This window comes from Phocoena sinus, chromosome 15 (genome assembly GCF_008692025.1).
Source record: "Phocoena sinus isolate mPhoSin1 chromosome 15, mPhoSin1.pri, whole genome shotgun sequence".
NCBI lineage: Eukaryota > Metazoa > Chordata > Mammalia > Artiodactyla > Phocoenidae > Phocoena > Phocoena sinus.
The window spans coordinates 68,114,928-68,141,541 of record NC_045777.1 but is presented as its reverse complement, the minus strand read 5'-3'; the positions used below and the strand labels follow the sequence as shown (position 1 = coordinate 68,141,541).

Sequence of the window (26,614 nt, the reverse complement as noted above, 5' to 3'; positions counted from 1 at the left end):
ATTCTAGGGCACCGATCCTGCTAATCACCATCCTTAGCTCAAATCCACCATCTGCTTCTCCATCTCCACCCCCAGGCTGCTCAGAGCTGCTGGCAAAAAGGACACAGTGGCATGGACCTCCACCATCACTACTGCTTATTCTCTAGCCTTTTGGACCTCCAGGCTGCTCAGCAATCTTATTCCGTGTTCCTACTCTCTATTCTCACTCCCTGCCGAGGCTCTTCAAACTTTGGGCCACCACCTCAGATTCCTTAGTCCATCACAGCAGACGGATGGACCTTGTGGCCCACAGAGAAAATTCACGCACTCAGTCTAGACCCTGAATGAATTCAATCCACAGGCACTGGAAGTACACTGGTGAACATGACAGGGCTCCTGGCTCTGGTGGAGCTCAGATCTTAGAACAGGAGACAAACCAACAAACAAGCAAGAGAAGTATCATCTGGTGATGGGTGCTAGGAGAGAGTTCAGTATAATGGAGAATGAATGAGTGGCTCTTTCAGTGGTAGTTAGGGAAGACTTCTCAGAAGAGGTGATATCTAAGTAGAGATGGGAATTACAAGAAAGATCCAGCTCTGCAAAGAATAAAGCAAACAGCATCACAAAAGCTCGAAGAGAGGAGGGAGCTTTGTATGTCTCAAAGAACCTCATGCGGCCCAAGCACAATGGGTGATGGGGAGAAGCAAAGGAAAAGAAGGTATCAAACACAGAACAATTTAAACTGATCAGAATTTAAAGGGTGATGTAAGCCAAGGACACAGTATAGAATTTATTCTACTTGTGAAGTCATTGGAGGGTTTTAAGCGTGGGAGTGATTTGACCTAATGTAAGTTTTTAAAAATAACTATGGCTGCTGCATAGAAGTGTATTAATTATAGGTCACAAGAGTGGAAGCAGGGAAACCAGTTAGGAATGTCTGCAGTGGTCCAGACGGTATTGTATGGCATAGATTAGGGCTGCATTAGTGAAGATGGAGAGAACTCGGTAAATTCATGATATGCTTTGGAGGAGGACCTATCCAGACTAACTAATGGATTATGCACGGCTGGGGTAAGGGGAGGACAAAGAGGAGGCAAGGATAACTCCCAGATTTTTGACTTAAGCTACAGAGATGGGGAAGAAATTTGATATTTTTGCACACCTGAGTTCATGGTCTGAGATTGATATGAGACATACTGGTGGCACACACAGGGATTAAAAGACTCACAACACTAAACAAGTCAGGAATACTTATAACACAATCTCAACTTCAGTAAAACTGCATCTCCTAGTACCTATAATAGCATCCAGAATCACTCTACGAGTCCCAGGTCATCCTTCAACTGTGCTGCTGTTTGAAAAGAACCATCTCCATTCTCAGCTGCAAGAGTAATCTTTTCCCAAACCAAATCTGATCATGTCACTTCTCTGCTTAAGACTTTCAGTGGCTCCCCTCTGTGCTGTGAATAAAATCCAAACTTCTCATCACAGATTCTAAGGCTTTGCATGATCAGGCCCCTCCCACCTCTGCAACCTCACATCCTGCAACCTCCCCCTGCTGATGACATTTTGGCCCCAGCACCTTCTGATGGTGCCTAGAATGTGCCCAGCCCTTGCCTACCTCAGGGCCTTTGCACTTGCCGTTCTCGCTGCTGCGAACATTCCTTCCTAGCTCTTTGAATGTATGGCTGGTTCATTCTCATCCTTCAGGTCTCAGTTTCTACGTCACTTCCTCAATCTGAGTGGGTCCTTTCTTGATCTGTCTGTGACACAGCACTCCATTCATTTCCTTCACAGTATTCGTTACCAACTGTAGTGTAGCTCTATTTACTTTTCACTCTCTCCCTCACTGGAATGTAAGCCCCATATATGAACAGCAAATGTGCCTGCCTTGTTAGCTGTTCCTTCTGGAGCAGGTGCCACCACCCAGCCATACTGTACCTTGCCAAAGCTGCCTTTTCCAAGCACCATCAGGAAGTTAAAATCGGTCAGTTTCATCCGGTCCCTGTTCCCGTTGTTGTCAAATTTGGATATGGTGTTAGTCGTCTTTTCTTCAGGAGCCTTGGTCCCCTGATTGATCTTGGCCCTCTGGAGGGAGAAGCACACAGAAAACATCATCAGAGTTTGAGGATGCCCTTGTACGTGCTCAAACTCACGTACAGGCCGCAAGCTGTGGCTCCTGCAGCTCGTGCCCCCAGCTTGGTGAAAAGCATGGCCCAGCTTCCACAGTGCAGACCCAAGATGTGGAGGTCAGCCTTGGCCCCTCACTCCTCTTTCATCCCTCGTGTCTCATCCACCACCAGGAACAGTCACTGCTTCCTCCCAGCTGTCTCTAGAATGCCTTCTTCTTTCCATCTCCACCAGTACCACCTGTCATCATCTCTCACCTGGACAACCCACCTTGGTTCCCTCCACACTGGGCTTTACATGTAGCCACAGTGATCTTCCACTTCTTCATACTCAACCAAGTCACCACCTGCTTAAAATGCTTTGGTAGTGACCCATGATTTTTAGGATAAAGACTTCGGTGATTTCACTGGCCCAGATGCCCCAGTGTGATCAGGCTCTACCTGCTTCTCCAACCTCTTCAACATTTTCTCGGCTCCTTCTTCCCTGAAACACAGCTTCATCCTCCTTTCACATCTTGGAGTCCCAGTTCCCTCCCACTTCAGGGCCTTTGCACCTACTCTTGCTCCTGGGTGGATGACTATTCTCTCCCTTTCGCCAACCTAGTTACCTCCCGCTCCACGTTTTCACTTCCTCGGGGAAGCCTTCCTTGATTCTCTCTGTCAGGATGGGCTGTGCCTATGTGCTCCCTTCGTCCACCTCACTTCCCATTTACACTGCATGATAACTGTCTGTTCACTTGTTTTCCCCAACAGACTGGAAACCTGCCAGGGCAGGGACTATGTCTCATTCTCCGCAATTGCTCTGACAACTAGCACACTTTCTAGTTAAGTATTTTGTTGGATAAATGGATGGATGAGGCCCATGTTTGTCCTCAGTGCAACGGGGTAGGGGCCTGCTGCTGTGCACAGCAGAATGGTGACTCAGGATGGCAGCAAACGCTGTGAAAGCAGGGGAGAATAGGAGGCCAGAGTATTTGCGATTGGAGTCTAAAGTGGGGGATGCCTTGTAGGACTGAGCCCTTAACCTATGGGGTCTGCACTAACTCCAGGTAGCTAGCGCCGAAACTGAACTAAATTGTAGAACACCTAGTTGGTGCCCACAGAGAAGTGGAGAACTTCTTGGTGTGGAAAACCCACACACTTGGTATCGGAAGTATTGTGAGAGTGTCAAGTTTTCCTCTATAGGGCATGTAGTTTTTCGCATCCAGCTTCTTTCACTCATCCTAACGGCCTTGAAATTCACTCATGCTTCAATCAGTGATTTGTTCTTTGTACTGCTGAAGAGCATTCACCGTTTACATTTATTCGTTCTTCTGTTATGGGCATTTGTGTTGTCTCCACTTTTTGGCTGCTAACAAGGCTGCTGTGAGCATTCTTGGTCCAGTTATCTTGTAGTAAAGATATGTTAAGATTTAAATGTCTCTGGGACGATCAAGTGTAAATAAATACCCAGTGAACAGTTGTATTATGTGGTTTTCGGGTTAAGAAATGACATAAGAACTGGAGACAGGGACCTCCCTGGTGGCACAGTGGTTAAGAATCCGCCTGCCAATGCAGGAGACACGGGTTTGAGCCCTGGTCCGGGAAGATGCCACATGCCGTGGAGCACCTAAGCCTGTGCACCACAACTACTGAGCCTGCACTCTAGAGCCTGCAAGCCAAACTACTGAAGTCCGCACACCCTAGAGCCCATGCACCGCAACTACTGAACCCGCGTGCTGCAACTACTGAAGCCTGCACGCCTAGAGACTATGCTCTGCAAGAAGAGAAGCAACCACAATGAGAAGTCCATGCACCGCAACAAAGAGTAGCCCCTGCTCGCCGCAACTAGAGGAAGCCTGCATGCAACAACAAAGACCCGATGCAGCCCCCAAAAAAATCATAAAAAAACCCCACCAAAAACTGGAGACAGATTTGGGGGTTAAAGCCTAGAGGGGGTAGTTAAAACCAAATTGCAAACAAGAAAAGAGCCTCAAAGAGAAGTTGCATTGCTTTTTCAGGGCCATGTCCTCCCATAATCCCAAATTCTCACCCTCCAGCCCCCAGAGATTTTCCCAGGCTATCCCAATCTAAACATATCCCTCCCTCCCTCCCACCATCCCTGCTTTATTATTCTGTCTCCCACCTTCTCTGAGTCCCAACTCAGGACCCACCCGATACACACAGTCCAATCTCCAGCCTGTGAAGATCCACATCTTGACTGTCCCTGGTCCCCAGGCTCCGTTCCAGCCCTGAGGTTTGCTTCTATCCACCTGCAGGTCCCAGCACCCCTGCCAGTGGAGCATGAGTGAGGAGCACACACTTCCCCATTTCTCCATCTGACTGCTTAGAGGAAAAATTTTTCCCTGTTCTTCAAGGAGCAGCAAGTGTCCATCAGCTTGATTCCTCAGTCCTTCAAGCAACCTTCTCTCCTCTGAATTCCACACTCCATCTCAATTTGCTTGTTTGACTCTTCTCACAGTTACATGCTATAGACCGAGAATGTCTGTGTCTCCTGAAAGTTCATATGTTGACATCCTAACCCTCAAACGTGATGGTATTAGGAGGTGGGGCCTGTGGAAGAAATTAGGTCACGAGGGTAGAGTCCTCATGGGTAGGATTAGTGCCCTTATAGAAGGGACCCCAGAAGACTCCCCTTGCCCCTTCTGCCACGTGAGGACATAGTAAGAAGAGGGCCATGGGGACTTCCCTGGCGGTCCATTGGTTAGGACTCCAAGCTTCCACTACAGGGGGCGTCTATCCCTGGTCAGGGAACTAAGATCCCACATGCTCTGGGCGTGGCCAAAACAAAACAAAACAAAAAGAGGGCCATGAAGCAGGAAGCAGCCCCTCACCAGACAACGATTCTGCCGGCACCTTGATCCTAGACTTTCCAGCCTCCAGAACTGTGAGAAATAAATGTTGTTTAAGCCATCCAGTCTATGGTATTTTTGTTATAAGAGTCTGAACTAAGACAGAATGTTATCTCAGCCTCTAGATGGTAGATCAGAAGTCTAATAGCGTTATCGGTCTGGTCTGCACTAATATTTAAATTAGTTGAGATCTGTTAAAAATCAGGAGATGTTCCTACAAAAACCCAAATCCCGGCTTCTTCTAAAGAAGCAGATCTGGCAAAACTGGGCCCCATCCATAAGGATGGGGCGTTTAGACGGGACATGGGGTCTCCAGTTGACCGTCATCACCACCACACCCTGCTGTCTCACGCTAAGCTTTTCCCCCTTCTTGTTACCTTCTCAGTTCTAAAAACATTTGGGACAAGAACCCTGTCCTGTGTTCCTCCGAACATCCCATGTCTCCCAGCGGTCTCGTGCCTAGCAGGTCCTCTATCAAAGAACAAACATTTTTAAATTGAGGCCCAAATTTAAATGATCCTCTATCTTCCTGCGTTGGATACGGCTTCAGAAACAGGAATACACTAATGGTTGCCTTTTCATGTCTGTAATTTAGAGCCCTAGGACTTGGTGCTCAAAGATAAAGCAAAGAGACACGCTTCTGAGCAAAGAGCCCTGCCTGTTCCCAGACTGCGCTACGGGAGAGTGAAGGCGTCCCAGCTGCCTGGCTCCAGGGCCCCATCTCAGATGAGGAATGCCTTTCTTGGCTTAAACTAACCTCCACCCCTACAAGGAGCTCCAACGGCACTCCCATACCCAGCAGTGGCGGGAGACACCTCTGTAGGCTAGCGGTCCACGTAGATGCTCCCCAACCCCCAAGCAACCCTTCCAAAGACCGAAGGAGCAGATCCTGAGCTTTATTTATTCCGGGGGGTGGTGAGGCAGGGAGAGGGCTTTTCTTCTCCTTCTCCTTCCTCCAACCATCTGACATCTGAATGACATGACATGCCAGACACTGGTTTAAATGCTATCTCACTCACTCTTCACATAACCATGGGAGGTCAGAAGAGCCATGATACCTACAGGTGGGGAATCAAAAGCTCAGAGAAATAAAGTCACCTGCCTTCAGCACCCAGCAAGGAAGGGACAGAGCTGGGATTCCAATCCAGGCAGGCTGGCTCTCGAACCACCTGAACAGAATAGGCTACGCGGCACGCGTGTGGCTCCAGGTATCCAGCAAAGACCCCTGGGCCCTCTCCTCTCTATACCTGGGGCTGCTTGCCGCTTCCACCTGTGACTCTGCCTGCAGGCTCCTTTCCTGGTTGCAGGAGCAAGCACAGCCCACAAGCAGGCCAAGTTGAAAGTGCTGGCAGGTTAATACCCCTGGAAGCAGCCTTCAGCCAGTGATGGGAGGGGAGCTCGTGGATAATACTTCAGCTGCCTGTCCCTTGACTGCAAACGCTGCGGCCCGGTTAATCCCCGGCAGGATTAAACCCCAGCTGCCCACAGTGGTAACTTGCTGATCAGAGACACTTTTCCAGCTCCCTTCCTTTCCCTGCCTCACTTTCCCACTGCTCTCGATGCTTCTTGAGCTCGCCTCCCAAAGAAACCACCTGCCCTTGAATCCTTATAGTCTGTTTCTGGGGAAACTCAAAGTTAGACAATGACCAGCTGAGGGATATTAGAAAGTTGCTTAACCTCTCTGGGCCTCAGTTTCCTCATCTGTAAAAGATAAAGGGGGATGATAAAGGTACTGACCAGTCATGGTGGTTGTTAAGGACTGAATTAAATGACTTAATATTTCTAAAGCACTTAAAACAATAAATGGCACATAGTAAGCACTTTATTAAATTAAAAAATTCTAAGCTTGTCAGAAGACCCATTCTGAACCATGCAAAATGGAGTCTGCCCTTCCCTGGCCCATCGGCAAGGCCACAGCCAGACAAAAGTCCCCAAACAGAGCCTCCTCCAATGTTCTGAAGCATACCATGTGTGGTAACTTCACCAAGCTCACCCTACCGTGAAATTCTATTACCCCAATTGCTGCAGCTCGATTTTACTGTCACTCAGAATTTCTCCAGATAAGAGGCTTGAAAGTAATTTCTGAGTCATTCTGGGGGCTAATTGGTTATTGCACAGGGATTACATTTCTCACGTCCAAGGTCAACTGAAATTCCTCTATGTGTCTGTGAACGATTTTTGGTCTCTTGGAAACATTTTTTTAATCAACAAACTATGGTGTGGAGCAATTACCACTCAGGCATAAGCAAGCATTTGCAGGCTCTTGCGGGAAATACAGGACACATTTTGTTGCACGCAGATAAAACAGTCCTTTCCTTCAAGCCAGTAACTGGCCCAGACAAATGCTCTATTCATGTAGGAAATGTTTTCCTAGTTGTTCTGAAATGTCACCCTGGCTGCCCTAAGACAGAAGAAATCATTTTGCAAAACTGAGACTTCATTTTATACAAGAAAACACTGGTCTTGTTTTTTTCACCCACAAGAGGACATTTTTAACTTGGCAGCAAACGGACACCACTCCATCAGAAAGCTGAAGGAAGGAGAAGAAAAGCGTTCTCTGGAAGGCCTGCCCTCCTGTCCTAAAACGTTATCACTGTCCAAGTCTCGGCTCTCCTGGGAGGGAAAGTTCTTTCATCAACTCGTTTGGGCTTGAGCGAGCTGCTCTATAAGGATGAACCTCAGTGATCAAGTACACTGGAGAATGACTGTTAAGTCCAAGGCTAGCATGTTTATTCCACTGGGTCAGAACCGTCACCAGGTTTTACGGAGGGCACAGGCTCAAGACAAGGGTCAGTACACAAGTATGAGTCCTATCAAGTTGAGGGGACACTAAGATGGTTCTTGGAATAAATGCCAAAACCCTTGCTAGAGTCAGCAGTCCTTCTACTCTGACCCCACCCACCTCCCAGCCACACCGTGAACTCACCCTTTGCTCTCTCTTCTCTACCGACGCTGGCCTTCTTTCAGTGTCACAGAGTTGCTATATAACTCCCTACCACAGGGCCTTTGCACCTGTTCGCCTTTCTGAATGGAGTGCTCTTTTCCCCTCTTTACTTGGTTAACTTCCCTATTGTTTCCTCAATGACTCCTTCCCTGTCCTCTCAGACAAGGTTACATTTCCCTCTTGTATCTTCTCAAAGCGCCATGGGCCTCTCTTTCACAGAACTTCACCTCGTCATATTTTGCTTCTATTTGCCTGTGTGATTACTTGATGAATAACAATGTCAGTAACCTATTTCATTTTAGCTATTTTATACATTTTTCAGAGTCAGTAGGCCATCATTGCTTATCTAGAATTGATGATTTCCCATCAGACTCAGTATAGTAAGTTTCTGTGAACAAAATAATGTGTTTTCCCTTATGAAACTACTTTAAAATCACTCAATACACATATAATGAAGGGACTCAAACCCATTTTCCCCAAAACGTTTTCTTTGTAAAACTGGGATGTCCTACATACCTACTAGTCTCATGTATGGAGTCTATTTGGCTCCACAGAAGGGAAGGGGCTTATCTGGGGTAGAAGCAGACCAGCGCTATGGCCCAAGGTCAGAGCCAAGGGCTCTTAATCTTCGAGAAATGCATCCATGGGTATTTCACAGAGTCACCAGCACTATCAATTCCATTTGTTAATACAGCACCATCCTGCCGACAGATCCAAATCCAGATTCTATCCCTCAGCAAGCCTACTTGACTAAGCTTCCAAGATATCTCTACCCTGTCCACTGCTTTCATTCATCATTACTAACATCCCTGTCCAAGCCACCATCAAAATGACCTGGGTAGTGAATGAAGACTCTCAAGGAAAAGTCTAAATCTGAATGAGGACAGGCAGGCAGAATGACTTTACAAGGCAGGGGACGTTTAACTGGGGTCTTGAAGGATAAATAGGAGTTTTCTGGAAAGCAGAACCACATCGCAAAGGCACAGGGTCAGGAAAGGCCTTGGTAGAAACCACATCATAAACAAGAAAAACAGCACAGAGGCAGACTCAACCGGTTCCCACTGATGCCAAAAGAAAGACATCTCACCTCAAATTTCTGCCGCAGTTCCTCATTGCCCTCACTGCCTTCCGGTGGCACAGGTACGTTGAAGTACTCGCCTTCTTCCTGGCTAAGTAACTTAAACCTAAAGGGAGCAAAGGAAAGACAAATTCCATGACTCTACTTAATATAATTTTGTTGATTAGGATAAGGGAGGGAAGTCTATAGAAAGCTCTGCTTTAAAAACATGTGTTGACTACCAAACGTAAGGTAAAGAGCTAGTGGGAAGCAGCCGCATAGCACAGGGAGATCAGCTCAGTGCTTTGTGACCGCCTGGAGGGGTGGGATAGGGAGGGTGGGAGGGAGGGAGACGCAAGAGGGAAGAGATATGGGAACATATGCATACATATAACTGATTCATTTTGTTGTAAAGCAGAAACTAACACACCATTGTAAAGCGATTATACTCCAATAAAAATGTTAAAAAAACAAAAACAAAAACATGTGTTGAGGGTTTTTTGTTTTAGGGTGTGTGTGTGTGTGTGTGTGTGTGTGTGTGTGTGTGTGTGTGTGTGTGTGTAGCCAGGGACACTATATATTTTTATAACCATCAGAAACACATCAGAAAAAAATGGGTTTATAGGACGCAAGGTTCTCTGTCTCTCTAAACACACACAGACACACATAATTTTCTTGATTATATCATTCAGTGTTTCTACCTACTTTTTTGGTCCATTATGTGCTTTCTGATTCTGAAAGAATGTTGAGGATCTCCCACCGTCAACGTATTCCTATCACGCTGTCCCAGCATTTCTATCCCCTTTCACATGCTGCCACCCGGCCATCCCAGCACTTGGATGACTCTGGACTTGTCTCACTGACGCCGTTTTTCTATGCAGAAACCTTCCCAAAGTGCTCGGTAGTCAGGCTCCTGAGAAAGTACACAAGCCCTGGAGTCAAACTATGCCTGGGTCCAAATCTCACCTCTTCCCTTGCCTCTTTGGATAACTGAAGCTAGGTAGGTCCTCTGAGCCTCGATTTTTCTCATCAATAAATAGGAATAAAAGTCTTTTTCATAGGATGACTGTGAAGCTGAGATATGATGATGCATGTAAAATGATAAGCCTGGTGCCTGGCATTTAGCAAGTGTTCAATAAAAGGTATCATCATCATTGTTACTGATATTAATATTACTATAATAAACAAGATGGTTTCAGTTTGTTTCTAGACCACAAAGATGTTTCCATCTAGTCAGACTGAGATGAGTGTGAGGAAGGAAAAGGGACACTCCCAAGGCACTGGAGTCAGCAGGGGGGAAAAGAACCCAAAACTCCTCACCCCCAGAGACTTTCTAACCAGAATTTACAATTTTCATCACAATTTTTTTTCTCCATTCACAAATCTTCCTAGGCAAGCTTCTAAAAATAGAGAGATAGGTGACTCAAAGCAGAGATGACAATTTGAGCCTGGACACCTCCACATTTAATATTCAGTGCTCATCTTCCAAACTGCCAAAGAAATTACCTAAATAAATACAAAAGTAAGAGAACATCTGTATCTTTGCTGGGAATCAAGAAGGGTGTTATACACACAGCAGGGACTTCCAGGAAGTTCTGCAAATTAAAGTATTAGTAAGAGAGCACGGAAGCAGTGTTTGGCAAAATTCCTCCAGCTTTGTGGAGTTTGCTATATCTGGATGTTATTTTTGACAATGTTTTTCATTAAATTGTCTTTTCAAATAATAACTTCACTTTAAAAAGACACTTTATATCTCTTCTTTGTAAAGAAAGCCAACAACACTTGTTACAAGCAGAAAGTATGTATCTGTAAAAAATGAAGCATACGCAAATCAAAGCTACTCAAAGCCAAGTAGATGGTGTTGCTTACCAAAGGCTCTGAGACTAATACCTGCCCCTTTTATTAAAATGGGGGAGCAGCAAGCAGCAAGGGTTAAAGAGTATTAAGGATACACCAGCGCCCTCTGAGACTTTCTCTGCAGTAAACTCAAGAACTGAAGCAACACCAACAAAAGAATAGTTTTGGGACTTCCCTGGCGGTCCGGTGGTTAAGACTCCATGTTCCCAATGCAGGAGACACGGGTTTGATCCCTCGGGGAACTAAGATCCTGCATGCTGCATGGCGCGGCCAATAAATAAATAAATAAATAAGTAAGTAAGTAAACTAAATTAAAAAAAAAAAAAAAGAATAGCTTTGTCAGGATACAATTCAATATGGCTGATGCCCCAACCATGTACTACCTAAGCCATTTGGGGCCCCATACTTTGGAAAATACACATCAAAGAGGATTGACCAGCTGTGATCAGCCAGTGGGAACCTCAACAGGACCCCACTAACAACCCTGGAACAGACCAGCAGGGACTGGACGAGGGTCAAAAATTCCGAACCATATTCAGCAAGTACAGGACACGTCAGCACCTGGGGCATTGGTTAGAGCACAGCACCACCACCTCACGATTGCTGTGGCCAGTATGCTGTCACTATGGCCTCCAAATACGGACAATTGTGCCCATTAGAAAAGAAGAGCAGGAACCCCTTCCGACTTTGAGATGCACAAAACCAACAGGGGGAAGATGCCCCTCCATGGGGCAGTAGGGTTGCCTGCCGTGCAGCTGACTCCAGCCGTAGCCCTCTCCCAAATATCTACAGGACCAGGACCCTCGATCCAACAAAGAAGAACTCCAAAAAATACAAAAGGCTCCTTTCTCCCTTCATCTGGATGTGAAAGATTAGAACAGGGACACTCAACATTTCTGCGTTCACCCTTCTATAAGGAGGGCATGTGGAAAACTCATTAAAATAAAGAGAAACGATGAGGAATCAGATTCCCATGAAATAGAACTGGTGCCAAAAGAGAGAAAATTCCAGAAAATATCTAACTCATATTTTCAATGAGATCCAAGAGGTTGATGCATCTATGAAGTGGCAACAATCTGAGCTGAGGAAAGACTACTTTCAGAAGAAAAATATAATTAGTAAATTTTAAAATCCATAGGAGACAGTAAAAATAGGATGGATAATTCAGAAAACAACTAGTGAATCAGTGGATAAACTAGAGAACTTTTTCTGGCAGTTGGCTTGATATTTATTATATTAATCAGAGTTGAATGGAATGCTTTATATACCACTAAGAAAAAAATGCATATTACCAGAATTAACCTACAACATCAAAGAGGGGAATATTGCAACATACATTTCAGCAAAGATATAGTATTATCCTTCTTACATAAAAAGTTCTTCTAGGGCTTCCCTGGTGGCGCAGTAGTTGAGAGTCCACCTGCTGATGCAGGGGACATGGGTTCACACCCCGGTCCGGGAAGATCCCACATGCTGCGGAGCGGCTGGGCCCGTGAGCCATGGCCGCTGAGCCTGCACGTCCGGAGCCTGTGCTCCGCAATGGGAGAGGCCACAACAGTGAGAGGCCCACGTACCGCAAAAAAAAAAAAAGTTCTTCTAAATGAATAAGAAAATGATAGGCAAAACACCGGAAATAGTCACTTATAAATACAAAAAAAAGGCAATATACAAATGAAAGCATTCAACATAATTAGTAACAAATGTATGTATAATAATAATAAATATTTATATTATAAAATAAGAAAAGTACATATAAAAACGTGTATCATATTATGTATATTATGTAAATATGTATAATTAGTAACAAAATATGTATAGCCTTTGCATCATCTTTGAAATTTATAATACCAGATGTTGACAAGTGTGAGTGAAATGAAAAGTCTCACACAGCATTGGTGAGGATGTAAATTGACTGAAAAAAATTACAGAACATTATGGCAAATACTTGAATAATGCATATGGTCTCAAAGCCATTGATTCCAGGCTTAGGAATTTATTAGGAAATAATTAAAGCCATGCCCAAAGGTTTCACTATAAGTATGTTTACTGTAGAATTATTTATATAGGTAAGCATTGCATATCTTATAATAAGAATATGTAAATATGTAAATTGAGGCTGATCTATAAGAATGGACTATATGAAGCTACTAAAAATGATGTTGCCTAAGATTACTGAATGATAGGGAAAAGGGTTCATAATGTATTGTTAGGTGAAAAATGCACACTGCCAAACAGTATGGACAGTAAGTTTTCATTTTTGTTTCATACACACACACACAGAAAAAAACTCTAAAAATGGTCAATAGTGATTATCTCTGGGCAATGGGATCCCGATAATATTTTGTTTGCTTATTTATATTTTTCTAATAATTATTCAATTAATAATAATGACTAACACTTACTGAGTGCCTACTATTTACCAGACACTGGGCACTTCTCTTATATTAACTAATTTAATGTCACAACAATCCTATGACTTAATTACCACTACTATCTCCGAATGAGGAAAGAAGGCACAGAAAGGCAAAGGAACTTGCCCAGGGGTACACAGCTAGGAAGTGGTAGGACAGAAATTCTAAGCCACGAAGTCTGATTCCAAAGCTTTTGTTATTTTTTGTGTGTGATAAGACCAAAACATGACTATTAGTAATAACAAAAGAAAGCTTAAAGAAATATGACTTTAAGGTAACAATGCTTTAGGATAATCTGTTCAGCTGCAGAAAAAAAAAGAAAAGAATGAAATAGCAAAGGAAAAAAATAAAACCTTTAGAAACAGAAACACCATGACAAAAATGGAGAAATTAAGACCAAACGTGTTAAAACACTTCCGTATGGAAAAGAGGAAAACACTTTCAGAATAACGTTTTCTTTTTTTTTAAAATCCAACAACATGTCACTTTTTTTTTTTTTTTTTTTTGGCGGTACGCGGGCCTCTCACTGTTGTGGCCTCTCCCGTTGTGGAGCACAGGCTCCGGACGCGCAGGCTCAGCGGCCATGGCCCACGGGCCCAGCCGCTCTGCGGCATGTGGGATCTTCCCGGACCGGGGCACGAACCCGTGTCCCCTGCATCAGCAGGCGGACTCTCAACCACTGCGCCACCAGGGAAGCCCAACATGTCACTTTTTAAACAAAGCCAGAGGACTTGGAAAGACTGAACATGGAAGCTTGGAAAAGGATCGACTAGGCAAGAGGTCCCTACAATTCTGCAACCAAAGTGGACAGGTTAATTGTCTCTGTGTGGGACAGTTTCTCCCTGTATCTTCACACGGTCCATTCCCTCACCCCCATCAGGTCTTGGCTGTATGTCACCTCTTCAGAGAGTCCCTTCCTGAGCACGTTATTAAACCAGAATGTCACCGTCCCCTGGCAGTCCCTACCCCTGTTTCTTGCTTACTTTTCTCTATAGCATTCATCAGCATCAAACACTATTTTCTACTATTTTGTACCTCTAGTGACTAGAATGGAGTGGATACTCAATATATATTTGAATAAAAGCCTACAATAAATGTGGAGGAGAGACAAGGAAGTTGTAAGGAGGACGATGGAAAGGATGTGAGGGCCCAGTGATCCATTCTCTTTCTTGCTAAACCAGTTTGATTTTGATTGTCTTTCACTTGTAACTGAAAAAGCCCTGAGCAGGGACCATTCAGAAATGAGACAATTTCTCTTAAAGAGATAGGAGCACCCCTAATGACTACTTCTCCCAAAGTTCTAGTGCCAAGGTGGGCCATCTCTTCTGACTCCTTTACTCAGATAACTGGGAAGGAAACAGTTGCCAAAGAGGACTTATCCAGCCTCTCTGATGGGAATATTGGGGAAGGATTTTTTTGCCATTAGAAGGGAATAAAGCAAAAATGTCAGAACAAAGGAGATTTTGCAGCTGGCTGTGACAGCAACCTTCCAGCACTTTTGTGACCAGGCTTGGTAAGCAGTCCCAATGAAGAAGCATCTTCTTAAGGGGTCAGAATCTGACAGTGGATTACATGTATCTTCTGGGTAAAGCGTGAGAGCCCTTTTAGTGCCCATGGGGCCTGTCAAGCCATATAATTGTGTAAAGTGGGGCAGCTGTAAAACAACAGGGACTGATGAGGACCGTGGCAAATAGAAAATCCACATCCTGTCTAAAGGGGGTATTAACTATTCAACTGTCCTCATTTTTGCCCTCTAGGTCCAGATTTTTATGGGAAATGTCCTGATTTTGAAAATATTGGCAACTAATTCTTTTTTCTTTTCTTTTTTTTTGCATGAGGACTAAATAAAACCATCTATGAGGCAGAGCCAATCTACCAGCTTTCCCTTTGTGATTCTGCTTTAGTCTTTCACATTTAGGAGAAAAAGGGAAACATACTTGCTCCCACATTTTGATGGACCAACCTGTACTGTTGCTTTCAAAGTGAAATTTCCCTTACCAGCCATCAACACCAGCTTTCTGCAGTTCAGAAATCCCAAACGACAAAGATCCCATGAAGTCATTCCTGCTGGTCAGATCCCAATCCCAAATCTCTACAGACAGTCTTCTGTCTTTGTCCGACTCTTTCAGCTGGCTGCAAGGAGAAAAAAAAGAGAAGTCAGTGGAGGTTATGGTGATTTCTCAAGCAGATGAAATGTACAAGAGGACAAAGCCTGAAGGTAGGAATTTTTAAGGATTACAAGCTGTTGTAAGAAACATATTCAGCTTCCATCCCAGGCAAGCTCCCCAGGGAGGTAGAGCTTTTCCTGTTTTACAGCGGTTTAAACAGGTGGAGGGCCTAGGCCAGCTCTGACAGGGACAGTTCTAACTACTTCTGCTGCCTTATGTCCTAATAGGATCCATAATGTTCAGGAAATCCTACTGACACAGTCACTGTAAGAACTATAGATGTCAATCATATAATTGTGTGAGTGTTTGCACACATGCGGGTTGAGGATGAGGCTGAGGAAATGTATGAAGGAAAGAGTCTTGATGGTGCCAGTCTAGGGGAGATTGTTCTAGGGCATGTCCTTGACTGAGGCTGAGATAGGCCCCCAGTTTTGCCCTGAGAGGGGAAAGAAGGAACGAGGCACCACAAGGAATCATGCTTTTGGCCCATGGCCCTTGAAGTCAGACTGTCTGTTGCTGAATCCTGCTCCATTTGTTGTGGGACATTGGCCTGTGCTTTAATCTCTTTAAGCCCCGCTGGTAAAATGGGGATGAAATGACCAACGAAGCTAGATCACTTAATTCAGTGCTCGTTATACATAGTACATGCTCAATAAGTATCGGCTGATATATGTCATATTTGTTGGCCCAGATGCATCAAGAAGTGAACCCACATTCTTGGAGCACTAGCCACGTAAAATCCTCCATGGCAGCTGGCAGAGAGCTCCCGGCAAGCTACAGGCCCAGCATTATTCACGCACCCAGCCATAGAGAGGTCATCCCCACACCCTATGGGTTATGTCCCATGTTTGCCAAGACCCAGAGCTTCTCCCACAATTTGCCTTCACCTAGCAACACATCACACTATTTTCCATCCCACCCACTCTCCCACACCAGAGACATTCTCAGCAGTGTATAAAAAAAAATTCCAATTTTTACTTGGCTTGCAATGCAAAAATGCAGATGGAGGGAGGAAGGAAAGGAAGGAAGGAAGGAGGGAGGCAGGGAAGGAGCGAAGGAAAGAGAAGCTGGGAGAGGACCTCCCCAACCTCAGGTGGCCCACACAACCCAACCTGCACCACCCAGGCTGGGCTGCAATGATTTTAACTTACAATCTAAATGTCTCGTTCCACTCGGGGTTGAGGGAGCACTTGATGGTTTTGGTCTTCTGCTTGCTCTCACTCTTGGGATCAGGAATCAGTTTCAGTTTCACATAAGGATCTGACAAGCCATTAGGGTCCATAGGTACAAGGTTTTTAGCATCTCTTACTAAAAACAGAAAAAGCAGTTTTAGCATTAATAGCCCCAGAATATTTAAGCACCAGCTACTGATGGTTGTAGAACCTGTGAAAAGATCATTGGCATCACACTTACTTAACGGGAATTTTCATTTATTAACATCAACAGCTAAGAAGCGTACAAAGTGAGATAAACTGAAAAGATGTAGACTCTGCTCTATATTGGGTTAAAATTGATTTCTGACTTTCATACAGCTCTCCCCACTCTGTCCCCTAGATTAACTGTAAGTTCTCTAATCTTATTTTCCAAAAAGTCTACAAGATTGGCTTCTTCCATCTAGCATAATGCTTTCAAGGTTCAAACACACTGTACTTCATTTATGACTGGATAATACCCGCTTGTATGGACATATCAAATTTTGTTTATCCATTCAACAGTTGATCAATATTTGGGCCATTCCCACCTTTTGGCTATTGTGAATAGTGCTGCTATGAACATGTGTATACTCTGACACAAAAGGTCACATATTCTATGATTCCATTTATAGAAAACACCCAGAACAGGTAAATCCAAAGAGACAGCAGACTAGTGGCTGCCAGGAGCTGGTGGGAGGTGGAATGGAGAGCTACTACCTAATGGTTATGGGGTTTCCTTCACAGGTGACAGAATTCCTTGGAACTAGATAGAAATGATGGTTGCACGACACTGCTCATGTACTAACTGCCACTGAATTGTACACTTTAAAATGGTTAATGTTATCTTATGTGCATTTTACCTGAATTCAAAAGGAAAAAGCTAAAGGACAAAGAGTTGCCCTCTAAACCAAAGTACAACTATTTTCCATGTAGCACCCATAACCAGTACCCAGACAGCCCACAGAGAGAAAAAGAGCAGCATTACCATTAGGCTCCACCCTCAACCAACAACGCTCTGGGTAAAGGAGGCTTAGAGAGGGGAAAGGAAGCAGAGGTCAGCAGTGCAGATGCAACTGGGAATAGGGAGGATAAGGAAGAATAAGACATCAACCTGGAGAAATGGGAAGAAGTTAATTAGGAGTCAGTTCAAAACCAGTAATGCAGGCAGCCAAGGGAAGGAATGTATTAGCAGACTCAATCAGACTGTCTGCTAGAAGGCTAATAGATAATGACTCCTACCAGGAATGCAAAGACGGTTCAACCTTAGAAATGTATTATTAAAATATTCATCATATTTATAGGTCAAAGGAGAAAACCACAGGATCACTGCAATTAGCTAGAAATAACAGGAAATTTTCTTCACAGGATAAAGGATATCTGAAATAATAGACACCAAAGTTAATGATAAATGCAATCCCATTAAAGTCAGGAATAAGACAAAGATACCCATTACCACAGCTATCATTCAACATCTTTTCTAAGTATTTCATAAGTGTAATAAGATAACAGAAACAGAAATGCAGGGGTAAAGTATCCCCCATTCCCTGCAGCCTTTGCTTCCGCCCCCATCACCTCCTACCTGGTGCTTATCATCCAGCAATTACACTACTTTCTTTTTTTTTTTGTGTGGTACACGGGCCTCTCACTGTTGTGGCCTCTCCCGTTGCAGAGCACAGGCTCCGGATGCGCAGGCTCAGCAGCCATGGCTCACAGGCCCAGCCGCTCCGCGGCATGTGGGATCTTCCCGGACCGGGGCACGAACCCGTGTCCCCTGCATCAGCAGGCGGACTCTCAACCACTGCGCCACCAGGGAAGCCCTACACTACTTTCTTAAACTCAGTTTCAATGTACCCCACGATCTTATGCCACTTCCCATTTTCCAGTTCATTAACTCTAGTACCCCACTGCTACAGGCCTTTCATCACCAGTCTATTGAGCACAATATATTTTCTCTTTCTTCCCATTCCCTCTTGCCTTTACTCCATTCACCCCCAGTTTAGAGTTTTGGGTGCATTATAATCAGTCCCTGAAATTACTGTCAACTCCCTTACTCCTCTTTCTTTCCATTTTATCTGACAAACACAGCCTTAGTTAAATTCAAATATTTTCCCTTTATTTTCCTACATGCAAGCAGCTAACCACTGCTAGGGATGGGAGTCAGGGGAGGCTCACTTGCCTAAGATCATATAGCTAGTAAAGGGTTGAGACTGAATAAATGAAATGAGGAAAGGGCTGGGTGGACTGTCTGAGGAGTGACAAGGGACCCCGGGACGCAAGTTGTAACTTATTCTGCATTGACACTGTTCTGCACTCTAGTACATGGCCCTTTCTTCCATTTATCCACAGGTTGAATTCATGTTCCACCTCAGCTTGCAAGTTGTATCTCATTTTTGCACCAAAAGCAAGAATTTTTCCTCTTTGATTTGGTTAAGCTCAATAAGCAGGTCCCTGGGGCTTCCCTGGTGGCGCAGTGGTTGAGAATCTGCCTGCTAATGCAGGGGATACAGGTTCGAGCCCTGGTCTGGGAGGATCCCACATGCCGCAGAGTGGCTGGGCCCGTGAGCCATAACTACTGAGCCTGCGCTCCGCAACAGGAGAGGCCGCGATAGTGAGAGACCCGCGCACTGCGATGAAGAGTGGCCCCCGCTGCCACAACTAGAGAAAGCCCTTGCACAGAATCGAAGACGCAACACAGCAAAAATAAATAAATTAATTAATAAACTCCTACCCCCAACATCTTATTTTAAAAAATAAATAAATAAATAAGCAGGTCCCTAATGTGTTAGGCATTCTGCTAGGTACTGGTGACAGGGGCGCCAACATAAGATGTTGATTTTGTCCCCAAGGGATATATAAAACCAAATTTATTCAAAGTACAGTTGATTTCTAATGAGACAGTAGCCAGGTCATATAGTGTAGTGGATACAGGTCTATAAGGTGCCAGGGTCTGCATCTTGCCTAGCAGGTATTTCACATTTTTAAACCTCAAATTCTTGATCAGTGAAATGGAGATAATACATACCTCATTGGGTTATTATAAGAGTACAGTCAGACAAGGAATATACATGTTTAGCACAGAACCTGGCACCTAGGGAATAGTCAATAAATGCTAGCTATATTATTGCTATTTCACTGTTCTTAAAATTCATATGCAGTGCCCCCTGTGCCACATTTGTCTATTTTTATTATGAAGACTTAACCATTTCCAGACAGACTGATATTAAACAGAACCACTTGTGGTTTTCCTTCTTGAGAATAATGCATCCAGCTTTTCCATTTGAACCCTTCTAGAGGAATGCTCCTCAACCCTCAGCGTGGATAAGGGTCACCTAGAGGACCCGTGAGACACGTATTCCCACAGATAGATTCTGATTCAGTAAGTCTGGAGTGACACCTGCTCATTCGTTTCTCTATCAAGTTCCCAGGTGATGCTGATGCTGCTAGCCCACAGAGCACACATTAGGTAAAACTTTCCTAGATGATATAATTTCTTAATATCCCCATGCATTTCCCCCATGGAATACAATCTCCAACTGTTACTTTCATTTACTGAGCCTTCCAAGGAAAACAGCATGTGCCAGTTTCTAGGCTGGGATCTTGGAATGACACATCTATCACTCTAGGGAACTGCATAAAAACATGGTTTGAGATGCTCTGAAGTGCAAGAAACTTGTCTGTCTGGTTGATTGGCAACACATATGCAAGTGGAAACAGCGTCTTTCTTCAAAGACCACGCTCCCTCCCCTGTCTTATGAACTGACACCACAGGACAATCACCAGGGCATTCCTCTATTTAAATTTGCAAGCTCACAGCTCTTTCAGAGTGCTCTTTGCAAGACAAGTGTATGTTGTATTCTTGAGCCAATCTCATAACTAATGGTTTAAGAATGACCTCTCCCTGGGCATCTACTTCCCCTGAACCAAACATTCCTAACTGAGGCATGACTCCATCTTTCCCCCAACCCTTATAGAACCCTTTCTTCTACTTCTGTCCTTTTGGGTCTCTCCTCTACCAAAGGGGCCAAAAATTTCTGTGGAAAGGTACGGAACAGAATTGATTCTGGGACTGTTCATATCTCCAAGAGCTCTGGCTCCTAGAGCCACTGTATCATGAGCAGTTGACAGTAGCTGCAGGCTAAGATCCAAAGGCCTGTCCCTCCTGAAGCTTTTCAAAGTACAGTCATGTTTCCCAGCAGCAAGAGAGCTGCATATGTATCGAGAAAGCAAATCTCTCTAGACCACACTTGGCGAGACTGACTTTGATTTTTCTTGATAAATGTTTCTTTACTATCTTTGTTGAAATTCAGCCAGCCCAGATGGTACAAAATGCTTCACACAAAGCAGAAATAGCAACCTTCCCCCCTGGTGGAAGCCTGCTAAGTGCACAGGAGAAAAGTGTCCCAATCAAGAGAACATTGCTTGCCTTGGAAGTGAAGCTGGCTGGGGGGTAAGATCTGGCTGTTTCCATCAAAGGGCCTTCAGAGCAAATGAGGCCTCTGCATTCTGGTGCCAGTTACCTAACACGGTGCTGAATCCATAAAAGATAGCACTACTGTTAACTATTTTCCTAAGAATCGTTCTTCACCAAGAACTTTCCTAGTCTTTTTTTTTGAACCAACTATTGGAAAGTCTGAATAACTGTGTTGCTTTATAGCCATTATCCTACACTGTGTGAACCAGGAGCTTCTCTTTATTAACTCCTTTTGAAGGTCCTTTCTTCAACATCACGAGTCCTCATTTGTCCTCACTACATGTCCTCAGAACAGTTATTCAAAGCAACACACACCAACATTAAGTTATGTTTGAGGATGTTGGCAACGACAAAAAGTAGGAAATAATCTGAGTGCCCATCAACAGGGGAAGGGGTAAATAATCTACAGCATATTCACACTGTGAAATACGAGGTACGTGTCAGTAACACCGGGCTGTCTACATGCACTAACATGTTGAAGAAAATAGCAAGATGAAGATAGACAATTACAGTATAATGCTTCTTTATTTAAGAAAAAGGTCGGAGGACATCAGTGGTTCAGCTGATGAACTCTGGATCGGGACTGTGAATTAGATAATAGCATTGGGTCAGTGTTACATTTCCTGAGTTGGATAAGTGTACATATGCAAGAGAATGTCCTTGTTCTTGGGAAATACACACTGATGTATTTAGGGGCAAATGAGAACCATGACTCCAACCTATTCTCAGATGGCTGGGAAAAAATATACACACACAGGGCTTCCCTGGTGGCGCAGTGGTTGACAGTCCACCTGCCGATGCAGGGGACAGGGGTTCGTGCCCCAGTCCGGGAAGATCCCACATGCCGCGGAACGGCTGGGCCCATGAGACATGGCTGCTGAGCCTGCGCGTCCAGAGCCTGTGCTCCGCAACGGGAGAGGCCACAGCACTGAGAGCCCGCATACCGCAAAAAAAAAAAAAAAAAAAAAAAAAAAATATATATATATACACACACACACACACATAAAAATATTTAACAGAGAGAATGATGAACCAAATGTAGCAAGACATGAACAAGTGGTAAATCAAATCAGGTGAACAGCATACATATTCCTTGTACTGTTCTTGCAACTTTTCTGTAACTTTGAGATTATGTCAAAATAAAAAGTTTTAATAAACAAGGCCCTCCAAATCGTCAAGAGACAAGTATAATAAAATAAATTTTCTACAAGGTCATATATGAATGTAAATATATAGAAAAGAGTCTGGAAGGATAAACCCAAAATTGGCTTGAAGTAACGGTTACATCTGTGGAAGAGGTAAAGGAATCTGGTTTGGGGGCTGTGGGCAAAAGAGACGTCAGCCTTAACTGTCATATTCTGAATTTATTAAAAAGAGAATGCATTCTTATATTAACTGTGTTATTAAAACTTAGTTTAAAAAACAATTCAGTTGTGGTGCATCTACAGCCTCCAAGAATCCATTGTTCTGGCCTTCAGAGACCTGCACCCTGTTCCCCAGAGACTTTTTAGAGCAACTAGGTCTGCAAAGATCATGGTTTCAATCCCTGAGCCCTTGGTGAACAATGCACAGACCCAGAATGACCTCTTTAAGATCAGCTGGATGCCCCCAGCACATATCCCAGAATCAAAGCAGGGTTGGAGGAAAGAGACTAAACAGGTGAAAAATTTCATAACCATCCACCTATTCTAGCACTCCTGCTCTGCATCTCCCTCGTTCCATTCCAGTGACCTCCAGATGGATGACAGTTCACTGGACCTTTGGTTAACCCCAAATCCCTCCACACTGCCCTGCTACACCTTCTTAAGTTACAAGCTTCTTCAGCCCTCTACTCCTAGATCCGCATCCTTTTGATTCCTGTTCACTTATTACTTCTTCTAACCTCAAGGTTCTCTGATGCTACAGCTTTTGGGAGCCATGGATCCATCAGAATCCCCTTCCAGTCATCTTAACTGGCCATCCCTGGCCTCATCTGATGGAATCTGATTACAAAGTAAGCAAACCTGGGGTCTCTGGGCAGCCCACATGCAGCATCTACGGCATCCCAGGCACATCGTGGCCAAAGGCTCCTAGAGCAGCTGGCTTCCCGTCACTGCTGGCAATGGTACAGTTATCACACATCCATTTATTTGTGTTGAGACAGACTTCCAGCTGGGACCGTCACAGTGTCTGTCTGGAAGACAGTCTGTCAAGCCAAGGCAAGTGAAACGATGATGGGGGAGCTAATGCAGGTGAATCAGGACCCAAATTAGCAATAGTTAGCCTCTGGAGTCACACACACCTTCAGGTCTGAATCCTGCCTCTGCCTTTACTCTCACTAACTGGGTGCCCTTAAGTAAAAAGACTTCTCTGAGCCTGAGTTCCCCTGTCTTCGAAACGCTGATGAAGTCACATACAACTCAAAGGGATGTGTGATAATTATAGGATGGCCATCCATGCCAGTTTACCCAGAGCAGCCTCAGTCTCTATCTGTTGTCCTTTTACTCTCAAGAGAGTCCAGTTTGGACAATAAATTATATGGTTCCCCTAATTATAGAGGATAATGGTGTTGAAGTATAGTGTAAAGCGCGTGGCAGAGGTTCAACAAACGTTGATTTCCTTTCTCCTTTGAGAGAATTTAGATCAAATTATATAACTATTAAGATCCATTTCAAGGTTAAAAGAGCATCTCTCCAATGTGATTTTCATATAAATGAACCTAGAGGAGGTAGTCAGAGAATGATAGATGATCTGAAGCCAAATGAGATAGATCCCTTCCTTCTTCTTATATTATGGCTTCCTCTCCATCCCAATCCAGCCACCTGGAATGGCTCTTCCTCTGAACTCCCCAATAACCTTTTATCCTTTTAATCCCCTGCTCCCTTTACACCAATTTTTTTTTTTTAACCTCATCAAACCCTCAGATCCCTCAACTCTTTCCTTTCCTCCGGTCCATCAGTGTGCGCCTGAGTTATTACTTTTTTCCTAACCCTACCAATATGGAAAGCCCTCCAATCACTTCTGGCCACAGGCTTAAATATTTTGTCTTTTCAACAACATCCTGTCTGCATACCTCAGACCATCAGTGATATATGGCTTAGAGTGCCCCTGGAGAAAGTGGGGGCTTGATGCATGACCCACTCAGGATCCCCAACCACACCTTGGCCCTCCACACCACCTGTCAACCCTACTGGGTGTGCCCAGTCAACCCCCCATCTCATTCTCGACAGAAGCAATTTCAAGACCTCATCATTTTAAGGCTCCCACCTGATTCCCGCTCCATCTTGTTCATCTGAGGACCTTCTGTATTATGTTTGTGTCATGAATTTCTAGTTCTATTATGTTTTCATCAGAAAATGTGGGCTGAGCCATTTCTGGGGCATTTTGTGAAGAATTTCATAAGGTTTGCATTGCAAGCTAACATATCACCAATTTTGTGCATAGTAGGGAAAAAGGTGTTTCTCTTATGGAAGGGTTCAGGCTTCAAGATAGAGGTACTGGACACTCACTTTAATTATATTAGTTAAGTTATCTATATCCATATTTTTGTATCTGTTTTATCTGTCAAAGACTGACAAAGTATGTTTTAAAACCCTCCTGTGATGGTATTTCTATAAATTTCTCCTTTCACTTCTAGCAGTTTTTGCTTTTATGTATTTTGACCCTGTGTTACTTGAGACTCATGACTATTTTTTGGTCTTGGATTTTATGTTTCATTCTTAAAAAATTCTTTTTATGCAGTTTATTATTTGTTTGTCTGGAACTCTACTCTCAATATAGGTGTTTTTCCATTTAGCTGGTCTTTTCTCCAGGAACATCTGATTCCATTTACCTGTGGATCAATGCTGTCTGTCCTCTACATCTTTTTTTTTTTTTCATGATTGTAGTCATTTCTTTGTCCCTTTTCCCTGCCACCTGGAAGTACTCCTTAAGCTTGTTTCCATATTACTGATAATATTTTCTGCAGTTGGCATTCCTCTATTTACTGTTTCTACGCATTTTAATTTACTTTATTTTTTACATTACTTTTTATTATCGTAACATGAGCTCCTTCTTGCTCACACCTTCCCCTGAGCCAGCTCCTCTTTCATCTCAGGCTATTGCCTTACCTTCTGTCCTCCCCTGCTCTCAGTGTCTCTCTCTCTTCCTCCCTCCCTCCCACCCTCCTTTCCTCTCTTTATCTTTTATCTGTTTATTTTCTGCCTATGGCATTTAATTTTTTAAATTAAATACAGCATACAGTAATACTGACTTTTTTATTTTGGTGTATAGTTTTCTGAATTTTGACACATGTATAGATTCATGTAACCACCACACTACCAGGATACAGAACAATTCTGTCATTCCAGAAAAAAACCCTTGTGCTGCTGCTTCCTAGTTACAAACTGCCCCCTCCCTCAGCTCCTAGCAATCGATGATCTATTTCTCACTTACTACAGTTTTATCTTTTTAAGAATGGTATATCCATGGAATCATACAGTATGAAACCTTCTGAGATTGGCTTTTCTAACTCAGCAAAATTCCTTTGAGAGTGAGCCAAGATGTATGTATGAACAGTTAATTCCCTTCTATTGATGAGGAATATTCCACTGTATGGATGTACCACAGTTAGTTTACCCATTCACCTGTTCAAGGACATTTGAGTGGTCTCTAGTTTTTGTTGATTATGATAGAGCTGGGCAACTATTCATATGCTTTTGTATGAACAAAAAGTTTCATTTCTCTAGGGTAAATTCCTAGGAGTCAGATAATTAAGTCATATGGTAAGTGTATGTATACATACATACATACATATATATATGTCAAAAGGTTTTCCAGAGTGACTGTACCATTTTGCATTCCCACTAGCAATGAATGAAAGTTTCTCTCACTCTGCATCCTGCCAGCACACCCAGTATTTATTATCGTTATCATTTTAGCCATTCTAATACGTGTACAGTGGTATTTCATTGTGGCTTTAATTTGTATTTCCCTAATTTCTAGTGATACTGAATATCTTCTTGCGAATGAATTTGCCATGTTTATATCGTCTTTGGTGGTGTGTTGGTTTGAGTCTTTGGACCATCTTTTTCGTGGGGTTGTTTTCATACTTATGACTCTGAGAGCTCTTTACTCTGGATTCAGGTCCTTTGTCAGATGTGTAATTTGCAAATATTTTCTTCCAGTTTGTAGCCTGTCTTTTCATTCTATAACAGTGTCTTTTGCAGAGCATACTTTTAAAAAAATTTTAATAAGGTCCAAATAATCATTTTTTTCTTTTATGAGCCATGTTTTTAGTGCTATGTTTGAGAATTCTTTGTTTAACTCCAGGTCATAAACATTTTCTCCTGTTTTCTACCTTTATATTTTACATTCAGATCTATAATCCATTTTGAGTTAATTCTTATATAAGGTATGAAGTAGAAGGTGAGGCTCATTTTGTTTGCATATTGATGCCCAATCTTTCCAACATCACTTGCTGAAAGACTGGATAGTCTTTCAATTTCTTTGTTTTTATACTTAAAAAAGAAATCAATGGGCCATATTTGTGTGGGTATATATCTGGACTCTCTATTCTGTTCCAGTCATTTATGT

The 26,614-nt window shown here is 43.5% G+C and overlaps 1 protein-coding gene across 4 annotated transcripts in view; it reads right to left on the bottom strand.

Moving 5' to 3' along the window:
* Window positions 1-26,614, bottom strand: part of PRKCB (protein kinase C beta) — a 312,071-nt gene that overhangs the window by 79,351 nt on the left and 206,106 nt on the right. For all 4 annotated transcript variants that reach the window (XM_032603893.1, XM_032603892.1, XM_032603894.1 and 1 more), the window contains 4 exons: window positions 16,549-16,705; window positions 15,228-15,362; window positions 8,992-9,088; window positions 1,921-2,067 (listed from right to left, as the gene is read on the bottom strand). In XM_032603893.1, coding sequence (XP_032459784.1) covers window positions 1,921-2,067; window positions 8,992-9,088; window positions 15,228-15,362; window positions 16,549-16,705 — 536 coding nt within the window. The remainder of the gene's footprint in view (window positions 1-1,920; window positions 2,068-8,991; window positions 9,089-15,227; window positions 15,363-16,548; window positions 16,706-26,614) is intronic.